This window comes from Parasteatoda tepidariorum, chromosome 9, assembly GCF_982258835.1.
Source record: "Parasteatoda tepidariorum strain Cologne lab strain chromosome 9, Ptep-v5.0, whole genome shotgun sequence".
Taxonomy (NCBI): Eukaryota; Metazoa; Arthropoda; class Arachnida; order Araneae; family Theridiidae; genus Parasteatoda; species Parasteatoda tepidariorum.
In genome coordinates this window covers 42,354,641-42,380,856 of record NC_141763.1, presented here as the reverse complement: position 1 = coordinate 42,380,856, position 26,216 = coordinate 42,354,641, and the positions used below count along the sequence as shown (strand labels likewise).

Sequence of the window (26,216 nt, the reverse complement as noted above, 5' to 3'; positions counted from 1 at the left end):
GTGGTAACAAGTAAAAATGCACCAATGTAAACAGTTATTATTATTATTTCATCAAAGCAAAAGTTGAAAATTGATAAAAATTCAATACTTTTTGTATTGACACTAGCGTGGATAAAATGAATAACAGAAGAAAGCGACTACAATAACAATTACATCATTACGTCGATTTATTTTGGGCCGTTAGGTCGAAATTCAATATAATTAAATATTTATATGAATGGAATTCGACATTTGTTTTAAAATATAGTAATTATACAATAATTTAACGTAACTCCAATTTATTTCCTGTATATTTATTCATTTTCTAAATAAATATTTCGATCAATTAAATTCGAGCTCCACCGCCCAAATTGAACTGGTCATTTTTTCCAGTACTTTTTAATCCATAGTTGTTATTTTTTCTTTACTGGATGGAATAAACTATGATTAAGTTGTGGGTGCAACGTAGATTATCGTTTTTTTTTTTAATGATAAACTGTTGTTGACAACAACACATTAACAAATTCTAAACTTCTTTAAAAAATGTATAATGTCTTCTAAGTCTGAACTTGTTTTACGACTTGCATTTACTGATTGTTATGATACCATCTTTTCGGTAGTTTTTCACATTTCTTATGATCTTTGTGTGTATCAATAAATGTGTTGTTGTATATTGTTGTGTTGTCTACCTCTAGCATATTCATTGATGCTCGCTGGTGTCTTCATTTGTGTACTCAAAACTGAACAAATTACATGTAAAGTACGTTTATTTGTACACCGAAGAGCCATTACGTTATGACCACCTTGCTAATAACATGTAGGACCACCTTTAGCCCTCAAAACTGCTAACCCGCCGCGGCATTGATTCCACATGGTGCTGATAGGTAGTCTGAGGTATCTGGTACCAATCGCTCACCAACTGGTCCTGCAATTCCCTCACATTGCGAGGGGCTAGCGTGGCAGCACGAATTTGGTTTTCCAAGTAGGACCACAAATGCTCTATTAGATTAAGGTCAGGTGAATTTGGGGGCCAAGACATGACTTGAAAGTCACTGGAATGTTCCTTGAACCAATCCATGACGATTCGACCCTTATGACATGGTGCATTATCCTGTTGGTAAGCACCATCCCCCGCAGGAAAAAACTGTTGCCATGAATGGGTGAACCTGGTCTGCAACTATGTTCAAGTAACTTTCAGACGCCAGGGATTGTTCCATGAGGATTATGGGCCCTAATGTGCCTCATGAAAACATTGTTCCTGGGCGAGAAACCATGAAAACCTGGGCGAGCCCATTGTTATAGATGGAGGGTGGTCATAATGTAATGGCTCTTCGGTGTATTAAAAACTAGGACTTCTTTTATAATCAATTTATATGTTTAAATTACTGTTTATTAGAAAACATGGTGTTTCAAAATGTGAAACATTTTCTTGAGATGTGTTATTAAGGAAATGCTTAAAAGAAAAAAGAAAGAAAAAAAAACAAGCATAGTTTTAATTTGTGAAATACATTTATTCTTATTTTTGTAATAAAACTTTTCTTAACATCGGTTGCTACATACTTTTAACTACAAATTAGTTGAAGCTGAAAGTGTTTTAAAATATAAGGCGCTTTTTTAAAAAAGAAATTATAAATAAGAGTAGAATCAAGTTAAGATTAAGCATAATTTTAAACTATAAAGCAAGATCCCTACCCAGAGAAAAAAAAAGCACTGTTAAAACTTCCAGAATATGATAAAGTTTACCATGTTTTTGACTCTCTGTAGTTTTTGTTTTTGACTCTGTAGGAACATCAGAATCTTAGTGAAGCTCTTTGGTAATGATTTTGGTAAGATAATGATGAAATATAGTTTTAAAATATGTGTTAAAGTTTGGTAAAATTTATTAATTTTAATCATAATACCTAAGAGCATGGCATAAAAACCATTTATTCGGTCAAACTTACATTCCAGTTTTGTATTTTTTACTAAATGTTTGGTAATAAGAGCTATAATTTTGAAAATCAGAATTTCCGGTTAACCGTTACCATGCGAACGAAAAAATTACTAAATGAATATTTAAAATATCGTAAATTTTGGTTTAATTAACCAATTTTTATTATTTTCTTATAATTAAATATGTCTTTACCACCAAGAGTACTGTATTTTTACCAAAAATTTTATCTCCGTGTAATACTTTGGTGATAAAAACTTGAACTTTTTTTGTTTTGTTTTTTTTAAATAATTTTTTTATTTATTTTTATAATTGTGTGCTAAACCTTTGATTACATATAGTCAGAAAATAAATTGTACAAAATGTGTTTTTTTAAAAAAAATTATATAATTAATGAAGTGTGCATATTAAAATAAAGTATAACTTTATAAGTTAATGAAAATTACGTTCCCTAGTAATTTCGTTATAAAAGTCTAAACTTGTTTTAATTATCAAGTGTAAATTTTTTATTAATGTTCATTAAAAAACAAAGCATTTTGAAAAGTCGAACTCTTTTTTTTAAACTAAATAATGAATGAATTGTTTAAATGGAAATAAACCAGTGTTCTGAATAATAACATAAGCTTTGGGTTATTTAAAAAAAAATTTGTATACCAAAAGCTATAACTTTATGATTTTTAAAATAAAAGATTGAACTTTTTTTAAAAATCTTTTTTAAATCTTTATATTTCTACTTCTGGCGTTTGGAAAACACAAGTATTTTAAAATATCAATATATTAATTATAAATGGAGTGTTCAAATTGAAAATAAATTATTATTTTAAATAATAATATCTGCTTTAGATTATATTAATTTTTCTATAATTTATTTATTCATTTATAATTTATAATTTATTTATTTATTTATTATTTATTTATTTATTTATTTATTTCTGCAATAAAAACTTGAATTTTTCCAATGAATGCTTGAAATATTTTTAATCATTAAACTTTATACCTTTGACTAATATTTTTTGAAAAAATTAAGCAACGAATGAAATATTTCGATGAAATAAAAGCGTAAATTAAAACGATATTTTTCGAATAAAATCTTATCCTTTTTTTTTATCGTCGTGCTTATTTCAAAAGGCTTACCTGGCAGACACCACGTGTTGTTGAACTCGAAGTGGTAGGGCTGACACGTGCAGGTTCTCGTATCCCAGTCGCAATGACTATGATGAAGATGATGCAGACATTCGTACGAAGACCTACAAGGATCACCTAGCTTCAGTTCACTGGGTAGTATGTCTTGCAACGCTGCAAAAGTAAAATGAATAAATGTTAGCAAAAGTAAAATGATTAATGTTTGTATGTATGTAATGGTTTGTAATGTTGTGAACAAGTAAGTTCAGAAAATTGAAACAATAATTCGATTTCGATGTTTAAATTTTTTTAAACTTTAACATCAAACCACTGCTAAATTCTGAAATGTGAATGTGTTTTTAAAATTAGTTAAAAAATTATGATAAAGCATTCATCCAAACGAAGATACGTAAAACGTAGTGTATGGACGTGTAAATAATAGCATTTTATACCGATAGATGGCGTTCATTTATGCTTATACTGATATGATGTAACTAATTTACGTCAGAGATTGTATGGGCTTTAATCAAAATGGTCTACCATTCGGTCGCACTTATGCTGTATGGAAATGAAAATAATAGCATTTTATACCGATCGATGACGTTCGTTTATGTTTATACTGAAATGATGTAACTAATTTACGTCAGAGATTGTCAAAACAGTTCGGGCTTTCTTTAGAATGTTTCTTTTGTAATTTTCTATGTTAGCAGGTCTCGTTTTTCAATACCCTTCTAGTATGAAAAACTGTGTTGATGGAGGCAAGCCAATGAAGTTTGATCATCCTCTAATTTTATTGCCTATTGGTTTAAGGATGAAAATTTTATGCATTGGACTAGGTATTAACTTAATTAGATTCGTAAGGCAAATATGCCTTACGAATCTAATTATGTTTAACTTGTTACGTTTTATATTATCAATGCCGTATTACATTTTGAAAATTTCTGCATTTGTTCTCTTTCTGTTTATATTGCTCTCTTCAAATCCACCAAAAATAATTTGCAAGATCTTTCTCTAACAAGTCAGTCTTTTTTTTAATTTTCAATGTCGGTTTTAATTTTTATGTACATTCTGTTTTGTACACTAATAAAACTGTCAGGCCCAATGGTAATAAATAATTGTGTGAGACAGGGGGATGCACTGGCATGCCTAATCTTCAATTTAGCATTAGAAAAAGTAATAAGAAATTCCATCATTAACACCAGGGGCAATATTTTTAATAAATTCGTACAACTGTTGACCTTTGCTGATAGACATAGACATTACTGCTAGAACAACTATAGCACTAATACAGGCTTTTATTTCTTTGGAGAAAGCTGATCTCAAGATGGGTCTGAGAATAAACGGGAACAAAATTAAATATTTGCCATGTACTAAAACAAGCTTCAATAACACCCACTTAGAAATTGAAGAATATAAATTTGAAGTTGTAGACAATTTCGTTTACTTGGGTTCTGTAATTAACAACAGGAACGATATTACAACGGAAATACGAAGGAGAATCACTGTAACCAATAGATGGTTTAATAGAGTACCGTCATCTTCGGTCACTTAGACCATCCGGACAGTTTAAGTAGCTTTGACGTTGATTTTAGCAACATTGTTTGATTGTTAATTTTCATACCATAAGTTCCTTGCTGTACAGGAGTTATGAATGACTCATTTTAATACTGTGCATGTTTTAAAGATAAATTTATAAGCCTTTACTTATATTAAATCTTTACTTATATTAAACCTTCACTTATATTAAACCTTCACTTATATTAAACCTTTGCTTATATTAAACCTTTACTTATATTAAGCCTTTACTAAACATTTACTGTTTACAACTCGCTACCGTTCCATACTCAATTTCAAAAACAAGAGTTTCAGGACCATTCAAATCTACCAAACGATATCGCAATCTTTTTTTACTTAGTCTACCCAGGAAACTTAAACAATTATATATTCTTTTTAAATATTTTTTTTAAAAGTTTTGTTACCTACATAGTACTCTGATTTTGACAACACTGTTGATTGCTACTTTTCATGCCACAAGTTCTTTATTATAGAGGAATTATGTATCACACATTCTAATAATGATTGAGTAAAAAAGATAAGTTTATAAACCTTTACGGTTATTTACAACTTTACGGTAATATTTATACTTACGGCTATTTGCAACTTTACGGTTATATTTATACTTACGGTTATTTTCAACTTTACGGTTATTTTCAACTTTACGGTTATATTTATACTTTACGGTTATTTTCAACTTTACGGTTATATTTATACTTTACGGTTATATTCATAAACCTTTACAGTAATCCTTTACGGTTAATAAGTTTATAAAAATTTACAGTTGACATGTTGAAATAAAAACGCATTTTCCTGTAAAACATGCTCAGAAGCAAGAGGATTTCAACTTAGTCTACTCTATATTTAAAATTCCGTGGTATCTGCGTAAAATTTCTACAGTATCCAAATAAGGTGAAGAGTCCTGTGATATTCTTAAGAAATTAAAATTATTTTCATTCTACTTCCAGGCAGAGGAGGGGTTCAGTTTCATTTGAGCTTCTGATAAACTGTTTGATTCAATTGAACACGTTTTAAAAAAATGAAAAGGTTAGAGACCTATGCATGAGAATATCAAAAAAAAAATTAATAGCTATTCGAAATACAATAGCTATTAGAATCTGATGGATTTCAAAACAATTGCATTTTTTTTTTAGTTTTTAATATAAATTCATATCGATTTCAAAAGTAATGGAATTGCTTTTAAATTTGCGCATGGAATTAGAAAACTTTGAATAATCGGAATTTGTTTTCGACAGTGTTATGCCATTTTTCATTTAAAAAAAAAACATTGTTGAAAAGGTCATTACCTTTACTCTATGAAAAATGTGGCTTATCGCGGGAATTTTTGATACGGAAACGCAGAACAAGTCAAACTGTTGTGGTAGATCTTGTATTAAGAATTACAATGATATATATTTAAAGTATTAAAAAAAATAGATGAGACAATTTTATATCGGAAAATATCAAACGTTTTGAAGTTTAATTGTCTTTAGTATTCCAACGTAATATAAATAAGAAAAAGTGATATCGCATTTGAATGAGATTATTATTCCATGACAAAGCCTTAAAGCACGCATAAAATAAATGTAATAAAAATTTAAAATAATTAATGTCGGAAGGACATCAAAGTGGTTAATAAATATTTTAGTTCCTGAACGAAATTCCAATCGATTTAAAAAATTGAAAGGACTTCGGAAAGCTTTGAATAAACAAAAGCAGTCTAAGTAAGTTAACATTATTTCAAGACCTGACCTAAGTTTTTAAAATAGTATTTTAAGGTTATTTAAGTTAAAAAATAATTGAATTTTTTTATCACAATTTGTTCTTAATGTTTAACTCTTTCATCGCGAGGTATGAAATAAATTGTCTTTCAGGAATATTCGCTGTACACTAAGGAAGAGATAATTGTTGTTCCATAAGATTTTTCTAAATTATTGCTGTTTGTCCAGCAACTTATTTATCAACATTCTAACGCTTTTCTGTCCACAATATTTTCTCCTTTCGACATTTCTACGAGATGACATCAGCAGCACAATTTTTAAAGCTTTTGTGATGCTATTTTTTATTTTATTATTACTATTTTAAGTGTAAAAACATAAATTAGTCATTATATTAGTATTGAGCCGTGGTGGCTCCGGGGGGGGGGAGCGTTCGCTCTCCAATGAAGTGAACCGGGTCCGAATCCCAGCGATGGCTGTTCAATACGAATTTCGCATCCGGCTTCCACCGACCACAGTGTTGACGTAGAAAATCCTGAGAGGTAGATGGATCATGGGTTAGAGTCCCCATGCTGTTAGGCTAACCGTGGGAGGTTCTCGTGGTCATCCTCTCCATGCAGCGCAAATGCGGGTCAGTTCCTTAAAAAAGTCCTCCACGAAGGTAAATTTCTCCCGATTCTTAATCCAGGAGTTCCCTTGTCTTCTGGATTGAGTTCAAAATTACAAGGCTATAGAGTTGAACATTAGTAGTCATAAACCCTACAAATTGGGTCGACTGTTCAACGACGGTCATAAAATAAAATATGCTGAGCATTGTTATTGAGTGCAATTGAATATTATTTTTTAAAAGTAGCATAAGCAAGTTTTTAAGGAATTAGTGTTTTGTTTCAATTTTGAAATGTTAACACTGCAAGGGAACTCTTAGAGCAGGGGTGTGCCATTGTCGCGATAAGAGTATTAAGAAAATATAACGTTTAGTTTTTGCTAATCAAAAGTGAGAAAAAATGTCATGTTTAAAACAACTTGGTTTGATTAATTTGGTTTCTTAAACTTCAAAATGGGATACCCGCAATCAGGAAAATATGTTTAATAATAAAACCTAATCGGGTACTTGCAACTAGTCACATGGTTGTGTTCAATCATAGCGTGTTAACGTTACATGTATTAAGATAATGTTTTAATATCCCTTTGAATCAATTTTCAAATCAGACTTGTGAGTGACTTCCCGCATGTGTGTCAAACTTCACTTGCTAGAATCCAATTGTTTAAGAGAGTTGTCGAAAGCTTGTTATGTTTATATTTGTGATGTATCTGTTGATGTTAATATTTTGCATATTTAGCCGTTTGAAGAGCCTCGGTGGTTTAGGGTTAAGAGCATTCGCTTCTCAATGAGGTGTTCTAGGTTCAAATCACAGCGGTGGCAGGTCGAATTATGCTTCCTGCTCTCACCGACCACAGTGCTGACGTAAAATACCTTCAGAGGTAGACGGTCATGGGTAAGAATATTCTTGCAGTTGGGCTAATCATGGGAGGTTTTCGAGTTTTTCCTCTCTCTGTAACATAAACGTAAATTACTTCCATAAAAAAGTCCTCCACAAAGGCTAGTTTTCCCCGATTCTTGATCCAGTAGTTCTCTTGTCTTCTGGGTTGGGTTCAAAACTACAAGGTTACGGAGTTGAAGGTAGATAGTCAGAATTGAGGCGAATAAACTCAGAATTGAGACAAATGTTTAACACCGGTTGTAAGCATGCTTAATTTAAACATTTAAATCTGAGAGAAAGAGAGAACTTCAGGAACTTGTTAGAGAAAAATAAACTTCCTATACAAATACGTAAATGTTTTAAAAAACTGGAAATGTTCCGACTTGCCCTGAGAAATCAATGTTAAAAAAATTATTATCTTGATATATCTTTAATACCATGTCTTAGATAAATATTGACTGTACGATTATAAACAATAAACATTGACTATGATAATATTACGAGTGTTATAGATATCAGAAATAATACTTTTTGGTAATGAAAATGTCCAGAAAGGTAAATTTCTCACCATATTAGACAGAATTAAATTTATGCTCATTAAATTTGCTTCAATCATTTGCTATCACAATTTGAAAAAGAGATTGAAAGAAAAAAATAAACGTCCTATACACATACTTGTCATAAAAACTGGGAAATGCTGCGATATATCGTTAAATATCGATATTTAAAAAAAATATTATCTTGATATATCTCGAATACCATGTCTGTCATAAATATTGAATGTAGGATTATAAATAATAAACACTGATTATAAAATCACGAGTGTTATCTATAACATTAATAGTTAGTTTAGTAAAGGAAATTCAAAAATAATGTAAATTAGTAAAATTGGATAATTATCACTAGATATCAAAAATATCGATATTTCTTGACAATACATCGCGATATTAAAATTCTTATTTCGGCCAGCACTAACTTTACATAGCAAGGATGTAAGTTATTTTTATTTTTTATTATCTGCTTTCAATAATTTTTATCACTTGTTCCATCTGAATAGTAAGGCGTTAGAATTTTTTTCTCCGTCCCTTCAATTAAAACTGGTTCATACAGAAGCCCATTTATAATTTGCCTTAAAACTACAACCGTACTTCCTACTTTCCAAGTTAGGGACGCGTTGATGTTCTGAATGAATTCATGATTTAGAATGGAACAATTGCCGTTAAAAATAATGAGCTCCGCCATTTTGGAGTTTTATAACGGAACTCGGTGACAAGAAATAAAGACCAACAGCCTCATAAAAATTCTATTTTGATCTAAAAAAAACATCGTTCATTTTATTGATTTATAACTAGCTACTGGAAAAAAAGGCAATTCTTTTTATTCTACTAGGAAGTTAATATTTTTATGTTAATTATTCTGCATTTTTATAACTTCTTTTCATAGATATTTCTAATTGTTTCTTTTCTTGATGGCGAATGTGATAACAAATAAAATTTGAGTGATGCTCGCAATTAAAAAGTTAAAACGCATACTCCCTACATCCTTGAATTTAATTATGTTTGTAAGAAAAGCACTGTAAATGAAATTTATTTTGAATTATTTATTTAAGAAGAAAGAAAATGTATTTTAGAAATAATAAGACTACTTTTTTAAGTTTGCCTGGTATTTTTATTCTAATTTTATAAGCTAATTTCAATTATGAAAACTGCAGGCTGTTGTTTTTTAGAGGTTTATAGTTGCTACAATAAATGTATTAAAAAGTTACTGAATGTCGAAGGAGGATAGAATGAACGAAGGCAGAGGATGAAGGAGATAGAAGAATTTCGGATTGTACTAAATAAATTACTGAATTTCGGAAGAAAAATATAATGACCTAAGATAAAGAACGAAAGAGATAAAAGAATGATCTGATTATGCATCCCTATCAAACTTTTAGAATGAACTAAATAAATTACTGATTGTCGAAGGATTCAAGATCGAGAAGGAAGTAAATAGGATCACTGCCTAATTATGAACTACTATCGAAAGATTATGTAGAATGATTATATATATTATTCAAATACTATATAGAAAGTTTGGAAGGCACTAAATAATTTACTGAATGTCGAATGAAGAAATAATGACCCAGGCTAGACAATTAAGAAGATAGTAGAATGATCCAATTGAGCATAACTATAGAAATTTTCATATTTACTTACTGAATGTCGAATAAAGATATCCAATTATTCATCACTCTAGAAATTTCGGAATGTACTAAATAAGTTATTTAACGTTAAAGAATGACTCAATCGACCCTAAATAAAGAATAAAGGAGATAAAAGGATATCCAAACTGTGCATTACTATTACCACAGGAAGTGTGGAAGGTATTGAAGATTTACTGAATGTCGAAGGAAGATAGAGAAGAAAGAAAATAGCAGGAAAGTTAAATTATGCATCACTTCAAAAATTTGGGAGTGTACTAAATATTTTATGGAATGTCGAAGGAAGATAGAATGACCCAAGATAAAGAATGAATCAGATAGTAGAATGGCTAGATTATGCACTACTATAGAAAGTAAGGAAGATACTAAAAATTTACTGAACGTCGAAGGAAGATAGAAACCCAAGGTAGAGAATGAAAAAAATAGTAGAATAGATAAATTATGCATCACTTCAAAAATTTGGGAGAGTCTTATTAAGTTACTTATTTAATGTCCAAGGAAGATTGAATGAGTCAAGATAAAGAATGAAAAAGATAGTAGAATGGCCCAATTATGCACTTCTATAGAAAGTAAGGAAGATACTAAGAACTTACTGAATGTAGAAGGAAGATAAAGATCCAAGATGGAGAATAAAGAAATTAGTACAATGGTCAAATTATGCATCACTTCAAAAATTTTGGAGAGTACTAAATAATTTATTGAATGTCGGAGGAAGATAGAATGAGTCAAGATAAAGAATGAAGAAGATAGTAGAATGGCCAAATTATGCACTACTAAAGAAGGTAAGGAAGATACTAAAAAGTTACTGAATGTCGAAGGAAGGAGGAATAATTCACAATAGAAATGATTCACACTAGTAGAATGGCCAAATTATGCACTACTATAGAAAGTAAGGAAGATACTAAAAAGTTACTGAATGTCGGAGGAAGATAGAATGACCCAAGATAAGGAATGAAGAAGATAGTGGAATGGCTCAATTACGCACTACTATAGAAGGTGAGGAAGATACTAAAAAGTTACTGAATGTCGAAGGAAGGAAGAATGATTCACAATAGAAAATGAAGGATATAGAAGAGATATAAGAATGGTCCAAATATGCACTATTATAGAAGTTAGGGAAAGTGTAGAACAGTTATTGTCAACATTTGGTGCAATCTTAAATATGCTACTAAATTGAATCATAGTATCGTGGTTAAATTTGATTGAACAATAAAATCTTCCATTTTGAAGGGAGACATATAACTTAGTATTTAATTCAAAATGTTCACATTTTTCAAAGAAAATCTTATGCGTAAAAAAATGCCTTCTTTCTTGCTAAGAACTTTAGGATTAAGGTTGTACAATTCAAATTTCTTAGAAATCAATTCTTTTTTTTAATAAAGTATAGATTTCTTAGTGTACTTTCTTAGTGTTCGTATTTTCTTAGTATTTGTATTTCTTAGTGTTCGTATTTTTTTAATGTTAGCATAATTTGTTACTTTCAAAGAACAAGTGGTAATCCATGTGCATTCGCAACTCAAAAATAAAAAACAGAGCACTTAAATAACTTTTGATTTAATGACTGCATTTTCCAGAGTGATATGTACATCCACTACTTGGCTGTTCTCAACATCATTCAGAGTAACTACACTATGTATGCACAAAAAAAAAACAAATAACAAAATTTGAATAAATCAGGATAATGAAAATTTATTAGCCTGAAAATATAACGTGAAAATTACTCACATTTTTCTTGAAATTTAGTACTTCTAGCTTCAACAAACCCAGATAGGAAAATAACCTAAAATAGAAAAAGAAATAGTTGAATTATTAGTGTTGCAAAACATTAAAAATAGCAGCAACAGTTAAGAAATAAAAAAATGGAGTGAAATTTCAGTTGTTTTACAATTATGGCTGTGAAAATACTTTTTTCATAAATGTATGGTTATTTTAAAACGTTACAAAAAAGCATGTAATTTTTTTAAAAAAAATCAAATGTTGCGTATAAGATAGAGATACAAAATATGCAAAATTTTTTCAATTGGTAGAATTTTATTCTTCATCGTGAATCGAATATGAATTAATAAAGTTAGATATTTATAAATGCAATTCTGTCTTATGGTAGAGGTTTTCAAATTAATTTAATTTTGAAAAGATAAGATTCTAAGTCATTAATTCATTTTATTTAGGTAATCAATTCGCAAAGTGAAGAATTAAATAGAAATAATAATAACCAACAAGCTTATGCAAAAATTAATCTTTAATGTATTTTAAAGTTATTATTATTATTAAGATAAAGATAACATCGTTTAAAATAGTTTTATGAATTAAATAAATAATCTCAAGAAACAGAAGCAAAAATATATAAATTGATTGAAACTTTTATTCGCTTCGAAACATACAAATCGGAATTAACAATTGACGTTTTCAAGCTCTCAAAAATAGGCGCTCTTTTTAAAGATTAGCCAGACGTGAATGAGAGGAAACAAAAACGATTTGAAAATAAGCGTAAAACTGCAAACGAAAAATGGAAAAAAGTAATAAACAAAACTTAAAAGCAACTGTTCGCCGATAAAAAGCAAAACAAGAGAACCCACAGTGGCATAGAGAGGGACAAATCAGGGTAAAACGCATTTCCACGCGCAATAGAGAGGTAACTCAATGTCTTTATAACGGCTATAGTCAACATCAAGTGTTATTTCCTATTAGTATGTTTTTGAAGGGAATGAAATTTTTATTCAAGGTTTTTAAATTATTTATATGTGAGAAAAAAAAAATTGCTAAACATTTCTCTGTAATTTGATAATTTTGTACAATGTCATTGGAATAATTACAATTTTGTACAATGTCTTGTCATTGAAAAAGACACCAGTACGACTCATTGTTTTCAAAAAATGATTAAAAAAAGCTAAAATTTTAAAATCTGATTTCAGTCAAGTGTTTTTCTTTCTCAGTTTTTTTTAATACACAAAACTAAATGCTTCCTAGGTGACAGGTATCGTAACTATTTTGTCATCCACCCATTTAAAATGATAAAATTATCTTTCACCAATCTATTTTTTTTTATATAATTAACTATCAGAGTGAAGGACAACGGAAATAGTAACTAAAACTCTTGTCAAATATTATTAGATTTTTAAAACTGATTCCATTACTACAATATTCGTTTTTAAAACAAGATATTTCTTCAATACAACTTATTTGTAGTTTTAAACCATGTTTTCTACTGGCCTGTAAAAAAACTCGGGTTAAGTTATATGCACTCATTTAGTTTTATTATAAAAACTTTATTTAGTATACGAATGTTTATAACCTCCCCGATCGAAATCGGTACATTGTCATTATCGTAAATATTTAGTATCCTTTATATCTCTGACCAAAACCCAAACACATTTTATAACAATAAAATAATTTCCATTCAGATATAATTACTATACAGTTTTTTCTTAGGAAGCAATCAATTCCTAGGAAGTAAACAACAACTCAACTCCACCTCTAATTTTCAGACGATTTTGAAACAACGACCATTTGTATTTTTCTCTCTAAATTTTCTATATTTTGATCACTTCGTGACCACTAAACGCATTCCTTTTTGTACCCAAAAACTTTCAATCCGAGCTACTTAACCGACATAAAAAAGCGTTTAAAATAAAAGCCTTTCGAATGTGCCACTGAGTTTGGAATATTAACCCTTCAGCCCACCAAGATTATTTAGGTGCATAAAAAACGAGGCCGTACCTTTCCTAATGAGCTCTAAATACATGTCACGGGCCATAAAAAATGGTTAGAAGATCTCATAAACTTCAAACAGGGAAAACATCGTTTGAAAATAGCAAACTGCTGCAGACGACAAAAATAAAAAATAAAAACTCACTCGTAAAAATTATTTTGTCCATCCTACGTATGGTCGTCTGCGTACATACGATCGAACTCATTATAAGAATTAATGAGTTGAGTGATTTGCTATTTTCTTCTTTCGTGATTCGATATAACTTAACTCGTCTCCGCTTAGATAATTTTTTAAACTATTGCCAAGAAGTGAAATTGAGCGTGTAAATTGCAAACCGCTGATTTATTTGATTTTTCTGGAAACAATGTATGAAATTAATTATATTGCGTAAATGAATAAAATTAATTGAAAACGATAAACAACATGATAATAAACAAAACGATGATAAATAATATGACATTATTGTTTTCCTCGATTATTAGCATCGAAGTAGAAAAAAACTGAGATCAGAGTGTAAAATCAAGTAAACTACAATGCCGCTGATTTATTAGAATCTTATTTTACAGGACCACGTATGAGAACGATTATATTAAGTAAATTAAAAAAAGTTAATTGAAACATGATAAACAACATGTAATAAATTACATGATATTGTGTTGTTTTTTAATTGTTACCATCAAAGTTAAAACATAGGTTAATAGGAGTTAAGACAAAATTGTACAGTAGGTAATTCAAATATTAGACGCTGGCTCTAGACTTTTCTGAGCGCGACTATCTTATACAATATACGTATGTCATAGAATTATTTAAAAAAAGGTCGTAGTCTTGCTGGAATGCTAGACTTGGCTACATATTTTGGTAAACAAATCGAGCGCTTTATGCTGACATGCTATTAATGTGAGATAATAAATTTTAATTTTTGTTTCACTGTAGAAGAAAATCTACATAGTCTCCTTAATTTCCAATCATACTTAAAAACTGAAAGTTTAACTTGAGATTACATTTACCTTCAAGAAATGTTGCTGAATTGTTAATCGCAAATCAAACTATATCTTTTTATGTAAATTTAAATTTTTTTGTTGATATATATGCGTATAAAACATTTTATCTATTCCTCATTGGATGCAATTTATTGAATGACAAGCATTTCGCCATTTTCGTGATAAATAATACAGATGGAAAAATCACGTTTAAAAATAAATGTGAAAAATTAATTTCAAACGATTTTTCGTTGGAGTTCCAATTTAGCTAATAAATTGTTATTATGAAAAAAAATACTTGTTAAATATAGATATGTCGAAATTTTTGAATGCTTAATTTAAAACAGTAAAATTTTTATTTGAATTTTATAATTTAAACTTCTAAATTTAACCTTTTAAAAGGCGAACATTTAAGTTTTCGATTAAGAAGAACGGTCTTAATTTTAAATAACCCTTCAACGCTTTCGTCTTAAGGAAATAAAAATGGTGATGAATTCTAAGTAAAAATTGTAGTTTTTTAATATTTAATTTAATAATTACTTCGAATTATGCAAAATATATTTTATGAATGATATATTTAAAAAAGCGTTTTTTAACAAAAAGTAATCTCGCTTGCCTAGTGACACTTTGAGTATTTTCCTTGTTAGTAGTAATTATATTTATACTTTCCAAGGATTCGATGAAGATTTTTATAGAGTATTAGTTGGAATTTTATAAAAGTTCGAAGCCGGGGTCAACATTTCAAATACCGACTCCATGGCAGCGATTTTTTTAGAACATCTTTTGGGAACTTATTTATTGAATAGTACTTTCTTAAACAAATTAATAACTCAGATTTTTGATAACAGAAAATGCTAAAACAGTGTGAAATTTATTTTTCTTTCAATTTTACGACTACTTTTTGGTGAGAAAGTCATAAAATTTTCAATTAAGGCAATTGAACTCTATTGTACAGCTTCGAACTCCTGGAATACAAATAAAAAAAATCGAATAAAGATTCCGGATTTTAAATGCTCCATAAAAGAACATTCTTAGTCTTAAGTTTATATTTTATCCACAAATAATTGAGTTATGGTACGACTAACGAGACTGTAAGCGAAAAGAGGTGCTTTAATCTTTTTCAAAGCTCATAACAATCTTTTATAGGTGTAGGCAAACACCTGTTAATGAGTTGTTTTATTACAGTAAGGATTATCAAAATACATTCTTTGATTTATGTATCCCTGCTTTGTAAAAATGAACAGAAGGAATTTTTTTTTCTTTGCTTTTTAAAGGCGATTAAGTGTTTTTATCCTGGAAAAAATTCGAAATTCATGAATTTAAATCCTATTTGGTTGTGCGAAAGAGCTTGGATATTCAGACAATTAAATTAAACGACTCTTTAAAACTGTTACGCTATTTTTTACGTTTGGGGATTTGTTTAATTTATTTGAGTTAAGTGTTTATTTTCCAAGAATACTTTTACTAGAAACCTTTCTTGTTAATTTTAAAAATTCCGCTAATTGTTTTTCATCATTCTTATTTTTCGTTTGATTATTTCGATAATTAAATTAATCAACACTTTCAAATTGTCAAAAAATTCAGTTTTTGCGTTCAAGCATTTATTTTATTGGTTTGAGTTAAATGTTTATTTACTAAAAATACTTTTAATAAAAACCCTTTCATGTTAATTTTCAAAATTATGTGAATTGATTTTTAATTCTCTTATTTATCATGATTATTCAGACAAGCAAATTAATTTACTCTTCAAGATATTGAAATAGATATATTAAAATACTTTACTGTGATAAACAGTATGGTCAAAACTACCAGAATATGGTAAAATTTATAGCTATAGGGAAACCGGCATTCTTAGCCCTGATAACCGGCTCAGTAATTTTTACCGAAATGCTTTGGTAAAAATAACAATAAATATCGTTTTATAATGTGTGGTAAAATTTAGTAAATGTCATAAAATTTAGTAGTTTTATCATTATACTCTACAGCAGGGGTTTCCAACTTATATGAGGCCGAGGGCCGCAATTAGAAACACCAGTCAAATGGAGGGCCGCAACTTTATCAAAATTTTACATAGGACTCTTTTATGTTTGAAGGAACATTAAATATTACATCCAAATTTTTATCAAATTGTGCAAAACAAAAGTATTGAATTACAAATTAAAATACAAAGTAGATGTTTACCTTAGAAATCATTTTTTTTGCACTGTTGGTGTGTTAAATTTCCCAGAAACGAAGAAATTAGATTTTTTAAAAAGAAGAAAAGTACTTTAAGCCCATATGGATTTTTAAGAAACTTGTCCGCAAAAAAAGAACAGCTAATGTATTTCAGTTTGCGGGCCACAAAAGAAGGCTTCGCGGGCCGGATGTGGCCCGCGGGCAGTCAGTTGATAACTACTGCCCTAGAGCATGGAATAAAACCCGTTTATTTGGTAAAATTTACTTTTAAGTTTTATATTTTTTAGTAAATGTGTGGTAATAGGAACTATATAGTTTTGAAAACCAAACTATCCCTTAAATCACTACCATATGAATGAAAAAATTACAAAAATAGTGGTTTAAATACCGTACATTTTGGTTTGATTTGACAGAATTTTTTTTTCTCCATGCGCATTGATACTTTTCTTCTAAGAGGTTCCTGAAAGTCATATTTCAACACCTAAATTTTAGTTTACCAGAATTATAGCTTTTACTTTTACCAGAAATGTCATTACCATACATTTCGGTAATTTACCAGAATTTTTTTCTCCGTGAAAGCATTTCGTAATTAATCTTTACTCTAGTGTTTACTTACTGAAAATACTTCCTATAAAAGCTTTTTATCTTTCTTTTCAAAATACTGTGAATTGATTTTCACTACTCTTATTTATTTATTCAGGCAATTAAACTAATCAACTGTTCGAAATATTGTCTATTTTCGGGTCAATTGTTTTTAATAAAAGTACTTTTAAATAAAACCTTATTATAGCAGTTTTCGAAACCCCGGTAATTGATTTCCCTTTTTTTCATTTATGTTGATTATTCAAACAGCAATAAATTAAACGAATAAACAAATAGTTAAATTATGTGCTTGATTGATGACAGTTTTTCGAGCAAATATATTTATTTTGGCTTGTTTTAAGAGTTTAATTGTTTTGTAAGTTGTTTTCAAAGATACGTTCGAAGAAAGTTGTTGAATTAACCTAACTCTACGGTACGAATCTGCTATATACTGAATTGGTTTAAGTATAAAACAAAGAAATAAGTAAATGATACGCTTGATAAAAACAGTCCTCAGCGAAAGTTATTTTGTTTCTGTCTCAGAAGTTCAGTTGTTTTATAAATTGAGTTTAAGGCTTTTGAAGAACTCTAAAATGCCACGTATTTACACAGAGATAAAAAGAATGGTCAAAACCAAGATAAGTAAACAGATAAGGTTGTGCTACTCCTGTGAAAGTTTCTCTCATTGGTTTCGCAGCGTGTTTTATATGTCACATGCTTCATAGATCTTTCATCGATGTATTTTCGATTCGTTATAACTCCTTGAAAGCTGATGTAAATTATTTGAATACAATTTCACATGATGGATTATACTAATATTACATTTTTATGATAAATATTGATAATATCTAGGTAGAATAAGCTATCAATATAATTTAAATACTATTAAAAATTAGTTTTATCTTCTTTGTCAAAACTACTTTATTCTGTTTCTGTCTCCATGATAGGTTGGTAGTTTTAACTGAAGCGTTTTGGTTATGATTTTGGTATAAAGTTAACAGATTAAGGTTTTATAAAAAGCGATAAAATTTTGTAGAAGAGGAATTATTTAGAAATTTTATCATGATAACTTAGAGCTTGGCATAAAAACTCCTTATTCGGTTAAAATTACTTTTCAGTTTTGCATTTTTTTATGAATAAGAGGCAGTAAAACTATAATTTTGAAAACCCGAATTTCCGGTAAACTGTTACCATATGAAGGGAAATAAGGGCAAATAAAAGGTTTAAATACCGTATATTTAGATTTTATTAGCCAGAATGATTTTTTTAAAACAGAACTGACGTCTCTATATAGTACGGAAATTTTACCAGAATTTCTTTCTCTGTGTACAATGCTAATATATTATATATTGATAGTGTTGAAAATAAAATAAATAAACTCTATGTGCTTGATAAAAATAGTATTGAACAAAATTGTTTCAGTTTTCTTAGGAGATATATATATATATATTTTCGGTTAAGTTCGAAATCTTTATTTAATACAGTCCTTCGAATTTTAGAATTGAAAAAATCGTAATTTGAAAACTAACTCGAACTATTGCTGTTCAAAATAAAAATTAAATTACACAAGTGACATAATTCTGAAGTAAAATATGCGAGCATAGTTTAAAGAAGCGGTAGAATGCTGTTTTAAAATATGTATGCGAAAACTAAAAAATGATGGAATGTTGTAAAGTTCATACGCGTGTTAATTTCCGATTAGGCTCAATTGAAATAAACCTAACAGAATGTTTTGAATACACTTGAGGATGGTTAAACTGTTAACAATACTATCAAGTTTAACAATACTACTGGCTTTTAAAAGCGCATGTTTGAACTTGCTTAGTTTTCTTCTTTATTTAAATCGCATATTTATCTATTTAAACTTCTCATTTAAATGCTGACCTTCAATAGATAGAGAGCATAAGTAGAGCAGATAAAGATCAATCGCGTGTAATATTTTATATATTTTGACTGACAGAAGTTTAAAGTAGGGTTGACGGAAACCGAAAGTAAATCTTCCTGAAACTGTAACCGTAGGGAGAAAAGAAAGAAAAATAACTTTTGTTGAAATTTTACTAATCAAATCACCCGTAACGAAAGCGTGATTCCGAATGTTTTAACACTAACAACAGGTGACGTTACTTCCACAACTTCGGTTGGTTGAGTATCTTTAGATATTTTGGGCATTCAATTAACTGCTGTTATAAATACTTCGTTTTTTCGCTTTCGAGGATTCCTTTCGGTTTTGGGCTTCATTCAAAGATACGCTGTTGCTTTTTGTGTCTGCGCCTATAATCCATTTGGCGCATGCCAGTTGTCAAAGAACCCTGGCGCGTGAATGCAAGTCTTGCCTGAATAAGTATGAAAAATGATTTGGCTGGTATAATGAAGGTTTTAAAAAAAATTTGGGGTTGACCAAATAAGAGGATTTGGGACTTAGAATTAACGGCACATAAAATTTGATTTAAGATAGGGATTTGACAATAATATACGGTTTAAAATATTACCGTTAAATTATGGAGGAAGTTTAACAGAGGCTTTGCCTACGGTTGAAAGCAGAATTTTTTTTAATAAAAAATTAGAATTTCGCCGTTTAAACTTTCTTGACCGTAATTTAAAGGTACATTCCTTAAACACTACGAATAAAGGTCTAAAATCGTGCCGTTACGGTTAAAAATATACGTTAAATTATGCGATATAATAATGAGAATAAATGCATTAAGTAATGAGATCTACTAACGAGAAATGATGTGACATAATAATGAGATTAAATGCGTCAAATAATGAGAAATAATAATGAGAACAAATGAGTTAAATAATGAGCTATAGTAATCAAAACAAATGCGGTAAATAATTGTATATAATAATGAGAATCAATGCTTTAAAGAATGGGATATAATAATGAGAAAAAAGGAGATATAATAATGAGAAGGAATGCGTTAAATGAGATATAACAATTAGAATAAATGCTTTAAATAATGAGATATATTAATGAGATAAGTACGCTAAATATATTGAAATATAATAATGTGAATAAATACGGTTTAAAATATCACCTTAAATTATGAGAAAAGCCTAAAAGCAGATTCCCCCCCCCCCTTTTTTTTTTCTTCTTTCTACTGAAAAATTTGAATGTCGCCATTTAAACTTATTTGACTTCAAAAAACTTCTTTCCAAAAGAGTATGAAAAAAAATTTTTTTAATGAGAAATAGAACTGGAATTGCTCATAAAAATGTGTCCTAGGAAAGTAACATTTACTTTATGTGCTCCTAACATTGTCACTTACATTTTTGCTAATAAATTTGAAAGTTACATATAAATAAATATATATATATATATATATAATCGATAAAAATATTCCTCATACGTAAAATTAAATGTTCTTCAAATTTTTTTTTAAGCTTGGATTTGTCAGTGGTTAGCACCAGTAAAAATATTTCTAGAATTATTAAGAATTTTATTATAATAAAACTAGTTGAATGCCCGTTTGCACGCGGCCAACTCATTATTGTCTAAATTTACCACTTTGAAGTAATTTTCAGCGGTACATATCCCTTTTGGGACAAATACTTTTCCAGTATCGATATTAAAACTGCTTAGTATTGGTACAATTTTAATAATTAACAAATATTTCAATATGATACTTTATATCGATATTAGTATATTTTTTACTTATTACATAGCCTTTAAACATTTGAGTTTTGACAAAATACTTTTATCAGTTGTAGCAAAATAAAGCTCAAATTTAAAAATCAAATAAAATTTTCAGAAATTCTTGATACGGGTTTTAGAGAAAGGTCATTTCTCTATCTGACTTTTAATATACCGTTTAAAATACTTATAAGTAGTGATGGAAAAAAATTCTTTTAATTCTAATTCAGTGAATTATTAATACACTATATTTGATACCACAGGAAATTTTTTTTCTTCTGGTAACTTTAGGAATACTAATTTGGTGACGCAGTTCTCCCATGCTACTACGTTAACTTCGTTCAATGAATTTATCTCATATAACAAATAAAAAATAATTAAATAATTGTAAAAATAATAGTACGTGCAATAAACTTTTTTTTATCAAATAAGCTATCAAATATGACTGATGTTATCTTTGAAATACTTGATAAAATTAAATCGTCTATAGTTAAATTCAAAAGATCAACCAATCAGAAAATTCTATTTCATTTTCCGTTCATACCGCTCGAACGGTATGTAGTAGTATTTTCTAACGTCTACAATGACCTTAATCGTGTTTCGAACTATCAGTATGCCAAATTTCATTGCTTTCGGTTAGATGGTTTACCAGTTTATGAAGGACAGACAGACAGAAATTTTTATAAATATAGATAACAACAAAACATGTTAACAGAATTTTAACTCTGTTTATACTAATAAATATTAATTTGAAAAATAACAGCATCTATATTTTTTTTTATAAAGATCATATTTTTTTGGCGAAGTTGGAAACCTGCAAGTGACGTTATCATAGGTAAATCGTGGTATTAGACGATTCAGGAAGCCAATCAGGTTTGACACACACGCGTGACGTCCTTTACAGTAATCCAATCAAATTTAAATCATATGGTTGGGCATAATCACATTTAAAGAATTAGCAGATCTTTCCAGAAATTCATCGTATTCTAAAACAAGCATTACCAATAGGTCATATTTGAGTGTCAGGTATAATAGTAGATATATATTTCAAAACAATTGATGACAAGATTATAATTGACATTAATCCCATTTAAAATGAATCGTATCATTAGTTATGTAGATTTTTCTTAAATCGTTTTCAAGCTGTGTGACTTTCTTGTTTGTCTCTTTGCTCCAAGTAATTAACGCATCTATCAAGGCTATAAATTAATTCAGCACAATTATCTTGTAAAATCATTAGATATTATCATACAAACAATGGAACATAAAAGGGGCAAGATCATTAACATAATCGTTAAAAACAACTCATTCGATCATTCCCTATAAATGGTTCGAAATCATTATATGACAGGTGTTATATTTTTGATTGACAACGGTTTTTTATTCCATAACAGATGGGAGCGTAATTCGTTTGTTCTATACAAACAAATTGAGCTTGAGCTCTATAAGCAATCAATTGCGATAATGCAAAAGCAAATCAATAAATCAATCTTAAGCTAAAATGGAACAGTTGAAATAGGATTGTTTTTGATAAAAAATGGCGTGATCAATAGGCAGATGGTTTTGAATTAATTATTAGTTTTTAGATTCAAGCTTGTTTGTTTTCTATTATTTGATAAAGTACTTCAAAGCAACGTAAACAAATACACGATAAATGATTTGGATTTGAGAAAATAACAATAGCAAAATTTTTTTTATTCTAACTACTTTAGTTTCCAAAAGAGAAAATAAATGGCAAACAGCAACAAAAAAAAAAAAATAAATAAACAAATGAAAAAAATAGGAAAAAATAAGAGCAGAATTATTTAGAAAATTGTTTTGCAAATGTTATATTGTTGTATCATTACACTGAAAAAAATTATGGTCAAAACTACCAGAATATTGTAAAATTTACCGTGTTTCTGGCCCTATGAAAACACTAAAATGCTCGGTAATTTTTACCGATTCGCTTTGGTAATGATTTTAGTAAAATTAGCAATAAAATGTTGTTTATAATATGTGTTAAAGTTGGTTAAGGGGGTAAAAATTTTGTAAATTTTATCATTGACACCTTAGAGCGTAGCATAAAAACCATTTGTTTGGTTAAATTTATATTTTAGCTTTGTATTTTTTACTAAATGTGTGGTAAAAAGTATTATAATTTTGAGAACCAAAATTTTCAGTAAACTGTTACTATACGTATGGAAATATTACCTAATGAATGGTTTAAATACCGTATATTTTGGTCGTTACTATCAGAATTATGATTTTTTTTCCAGCCAGAAATGTCATTATGATACAGTATTGTGATTTTATTCTTTAAGGATTTACCAGAATAAAATACAGAATAACCAAATTTTTTTTCTCCTTACAAAAAATTTTTTTTTGAAAAAGACAATGAATGAGAATAAGAGAAAAAAAAACCCGCTATGCTTTTATATCAGATCGTTTAACAAAAAGATTAATGTCTCTTAAAGTAAAAAATAAGAAAATTCACAAGTATCAAAGATATTTTTTTTTAAATAATTCGTTATATATTTATGATGAAGAATTGAAAACTAGTTTAAAAATTAAGAAACTGAGAAAATTAAATCGAAAAATTTAAAGTTAACAGTTGATTGATGAAACTGAAAATTAGCATTGAGAACTTAAATATAAGTGAAGTTGTAATTTAAATGTTTCTATAAGCTTTAAATATACAAAAGATTAAAATATTTCATTTGAGTTTATGATATTCATTAATGCAACGGAATATCTTTAAATTCTATAAAATCTCATAACTATATCTGAGAAATTTAAAACTAAATATAAGAAATTAAGAACTATGAAAATGATACCAAAAAATTAACTGTTGAAATTGAAAGTATACTTATATGCACTTTAAATCGACAAAGGACGGAACCTGACAGTTATATCTAACAATATTAAAAATGTTGTTAAAAATCCTGATAGAATTCATTCTGCCATTTATAAATATCTTCCTGCTATTTGTATTGTTTATCAAACGTTCGAGTTCAAATGTTTGAAATCAGTTAAAGATCAACAATTGTGCATTTATTAACATTAGCAAATAATTCAAAACTCGGCTTAAAATAAGTTTTGTTTTGTGTTTTTTTTCTCATTTGGAATGATAAATTAAATGTTAGCTGATTTATTTTCATAACTAATAAATGTATATTTATTTATTTATTTTTTATTTTTTTCCGCACAAAAAAGTAATAGTAAAAAATTTGATATTTTTTTTATTTAATTCTTGTTTTTAAGGAACGTGCTTTCTAGTGAATTGTAGCAGATTTATAAACTGACATTTTGTATAATATTTAATATTACATAGAAATAAAAAAAAAACATCGCAAATTAACAAAAACAATTCTATATATTCTATAAAAATTGACAAAGTTAAATCCAATACAAATTAACGTAAAAATAATATTTATTATCACATAAAAGGGGAAAAATTTCAGTGCAAATTAAGATATAAAGTGATATTTAATATTTTATTAAATTTGACAAAATGGAATGCAATATAAATTAGCATAAAACTAGTATTCATTCTTATATAAAAATGGAAAAAAAATCCATTAGAGTAACATGAGTAACATTTAATTTTTTATAAAAATTGACAAAATCAAATCCAGTTTCAAATTAACGTAAAATTACAATTTATTATTGAAAATCCATTAAACGTTAACAAAAAATTAATATTTAACATTATAAAAAATTTGACAGAACTAAATCCTATCCAAAACAAACGTTAAATTAATATTTATTATTATATAAAAATTGGAAAAAAAATGACATGGAATTTTCTTAAAAGTAGAATCTTACAAGAAAGCACATAAATCCAAATTACCTACAGCTAAATCGAAAAAAATTACCTTTCAAATTCTTAGAATATTTTAGAATGTTCTGCGTCAATACCTGCCTTCCAGGTATAACCCCAATTGGAGGCCCGGAATTGTGATTAATTAGCCAAAGGGTGAAAATGGTCCATAAAGGGCCCCTGATACACTTTAAAAGGCCAAAATAAAGGTCGTGTGCAGCATGTCACGACTTCAAAGTGTTTAAGGGTGAAAAGAACGAAACAAATCATGGGGCCGCTCAAGGGACGAATTAGGTCTTCACCCTTGGCCTAGCAATTAGTTTTTCTCTCCCTTTTTTGAGAGAAAGAAAAAAAAAATGTCAATTTTTCAAAGAATTGAAAGAATGCTACACAGCAAGGTGGTCGCTGAAACAATTCTTTATATTAGAAAACTTCAAATTAATAGTTTTGGTGAAATTAATAGTTTTCTTGCTTCAATTCCTTCCACAATATAATAATTTAAAATATCATGCTGATAAATACTTTCAGGGCATTTTTTAATTAATTAGAATATAAAAATATTGCTTTAAAAAATAAACTTGATCTGGTCCAGTTTGGTTTAAATTAACACTAGAATCTTAAGACATAGAAAATCTAAATTTATTTCATACTTTAAAATTGTAAACAAATGCGTTAAGAAATCTTGTATCATACATGTTTGTTCTTCGATAAACGATGAATGTTTTGAAAGTTTTAACATATACATGGATTTTTAAACAAATATTGAATGCAAACAAATATTGTATTGAAGTGTTCTTTTGAAACAGTTTTAAAATTATAATATTTTTTTACTTTTGACATGTTGTTTGCTACATTTATTCAATCAATGTTTTACATAATATAACAAGTAGAGTTAAGAGTTTTTAAAATACCAATTATTCTCGCAAACTTTTAGTTTCAAGGAAGAGTAAAATTTCATTATAATGTCAAATGTTTTTCTTTCATAAAAATGAAAAGTTTTACCATGTTTTTGATAAATTCGTACATAAAAAAGGGAAATTATGAGGAAAATATTTAACGTAAGAACAAAGTTATAGCGATTAAGTAAAAATCATGAAAATACATTGTTTCTCTAAAATTTTTGAAATATTCTCTTAATTAAATTCGTTAACTCAGGATTTTTTTTTTTAAAAAAATCCTACTTTATAAATGAGTTACAGTTACTGAAGTATTATGTTAAAAGTTAATATCAATTTATTACTTCATAAAAATATTATATTAAACTTTTACAAAATTGGTTATAATATTGAACCATAATATCGTGCTTAATTACTACAACCTTAATAAAGTGTTCATCTGATCCGCTTT

General features: G+C 28.4%; 1 protein-coding gene across 1 annotated transcript in view; it reads right to left on the bottom strand.

Annotated features, from left to right (window-relative positions):
- The window catches only part of LOC107457390 (uncharacterized), a 149,541-nt gene that overhangs the window by 33,037 nt on the left and 90,288 nt on the right, over positions 1-26,216 (bottom strand). Inside the window, exons 3-4 of the mRNA XM_043044922.3 lie at positions 11,713-11,767; positions 3,044-3,205 (exon numbers count right to left, since the gene is read on the bottom strand). Coding sequence (XP_042900856.1) covers positions 3,044-3,205; positions 11,713-11,767 — 217 coding nt within the window. The remainder of the gene's footprint in view (positions 1-3,043; positions 3,206-11,712; positions 11,768-26,216) is intronic.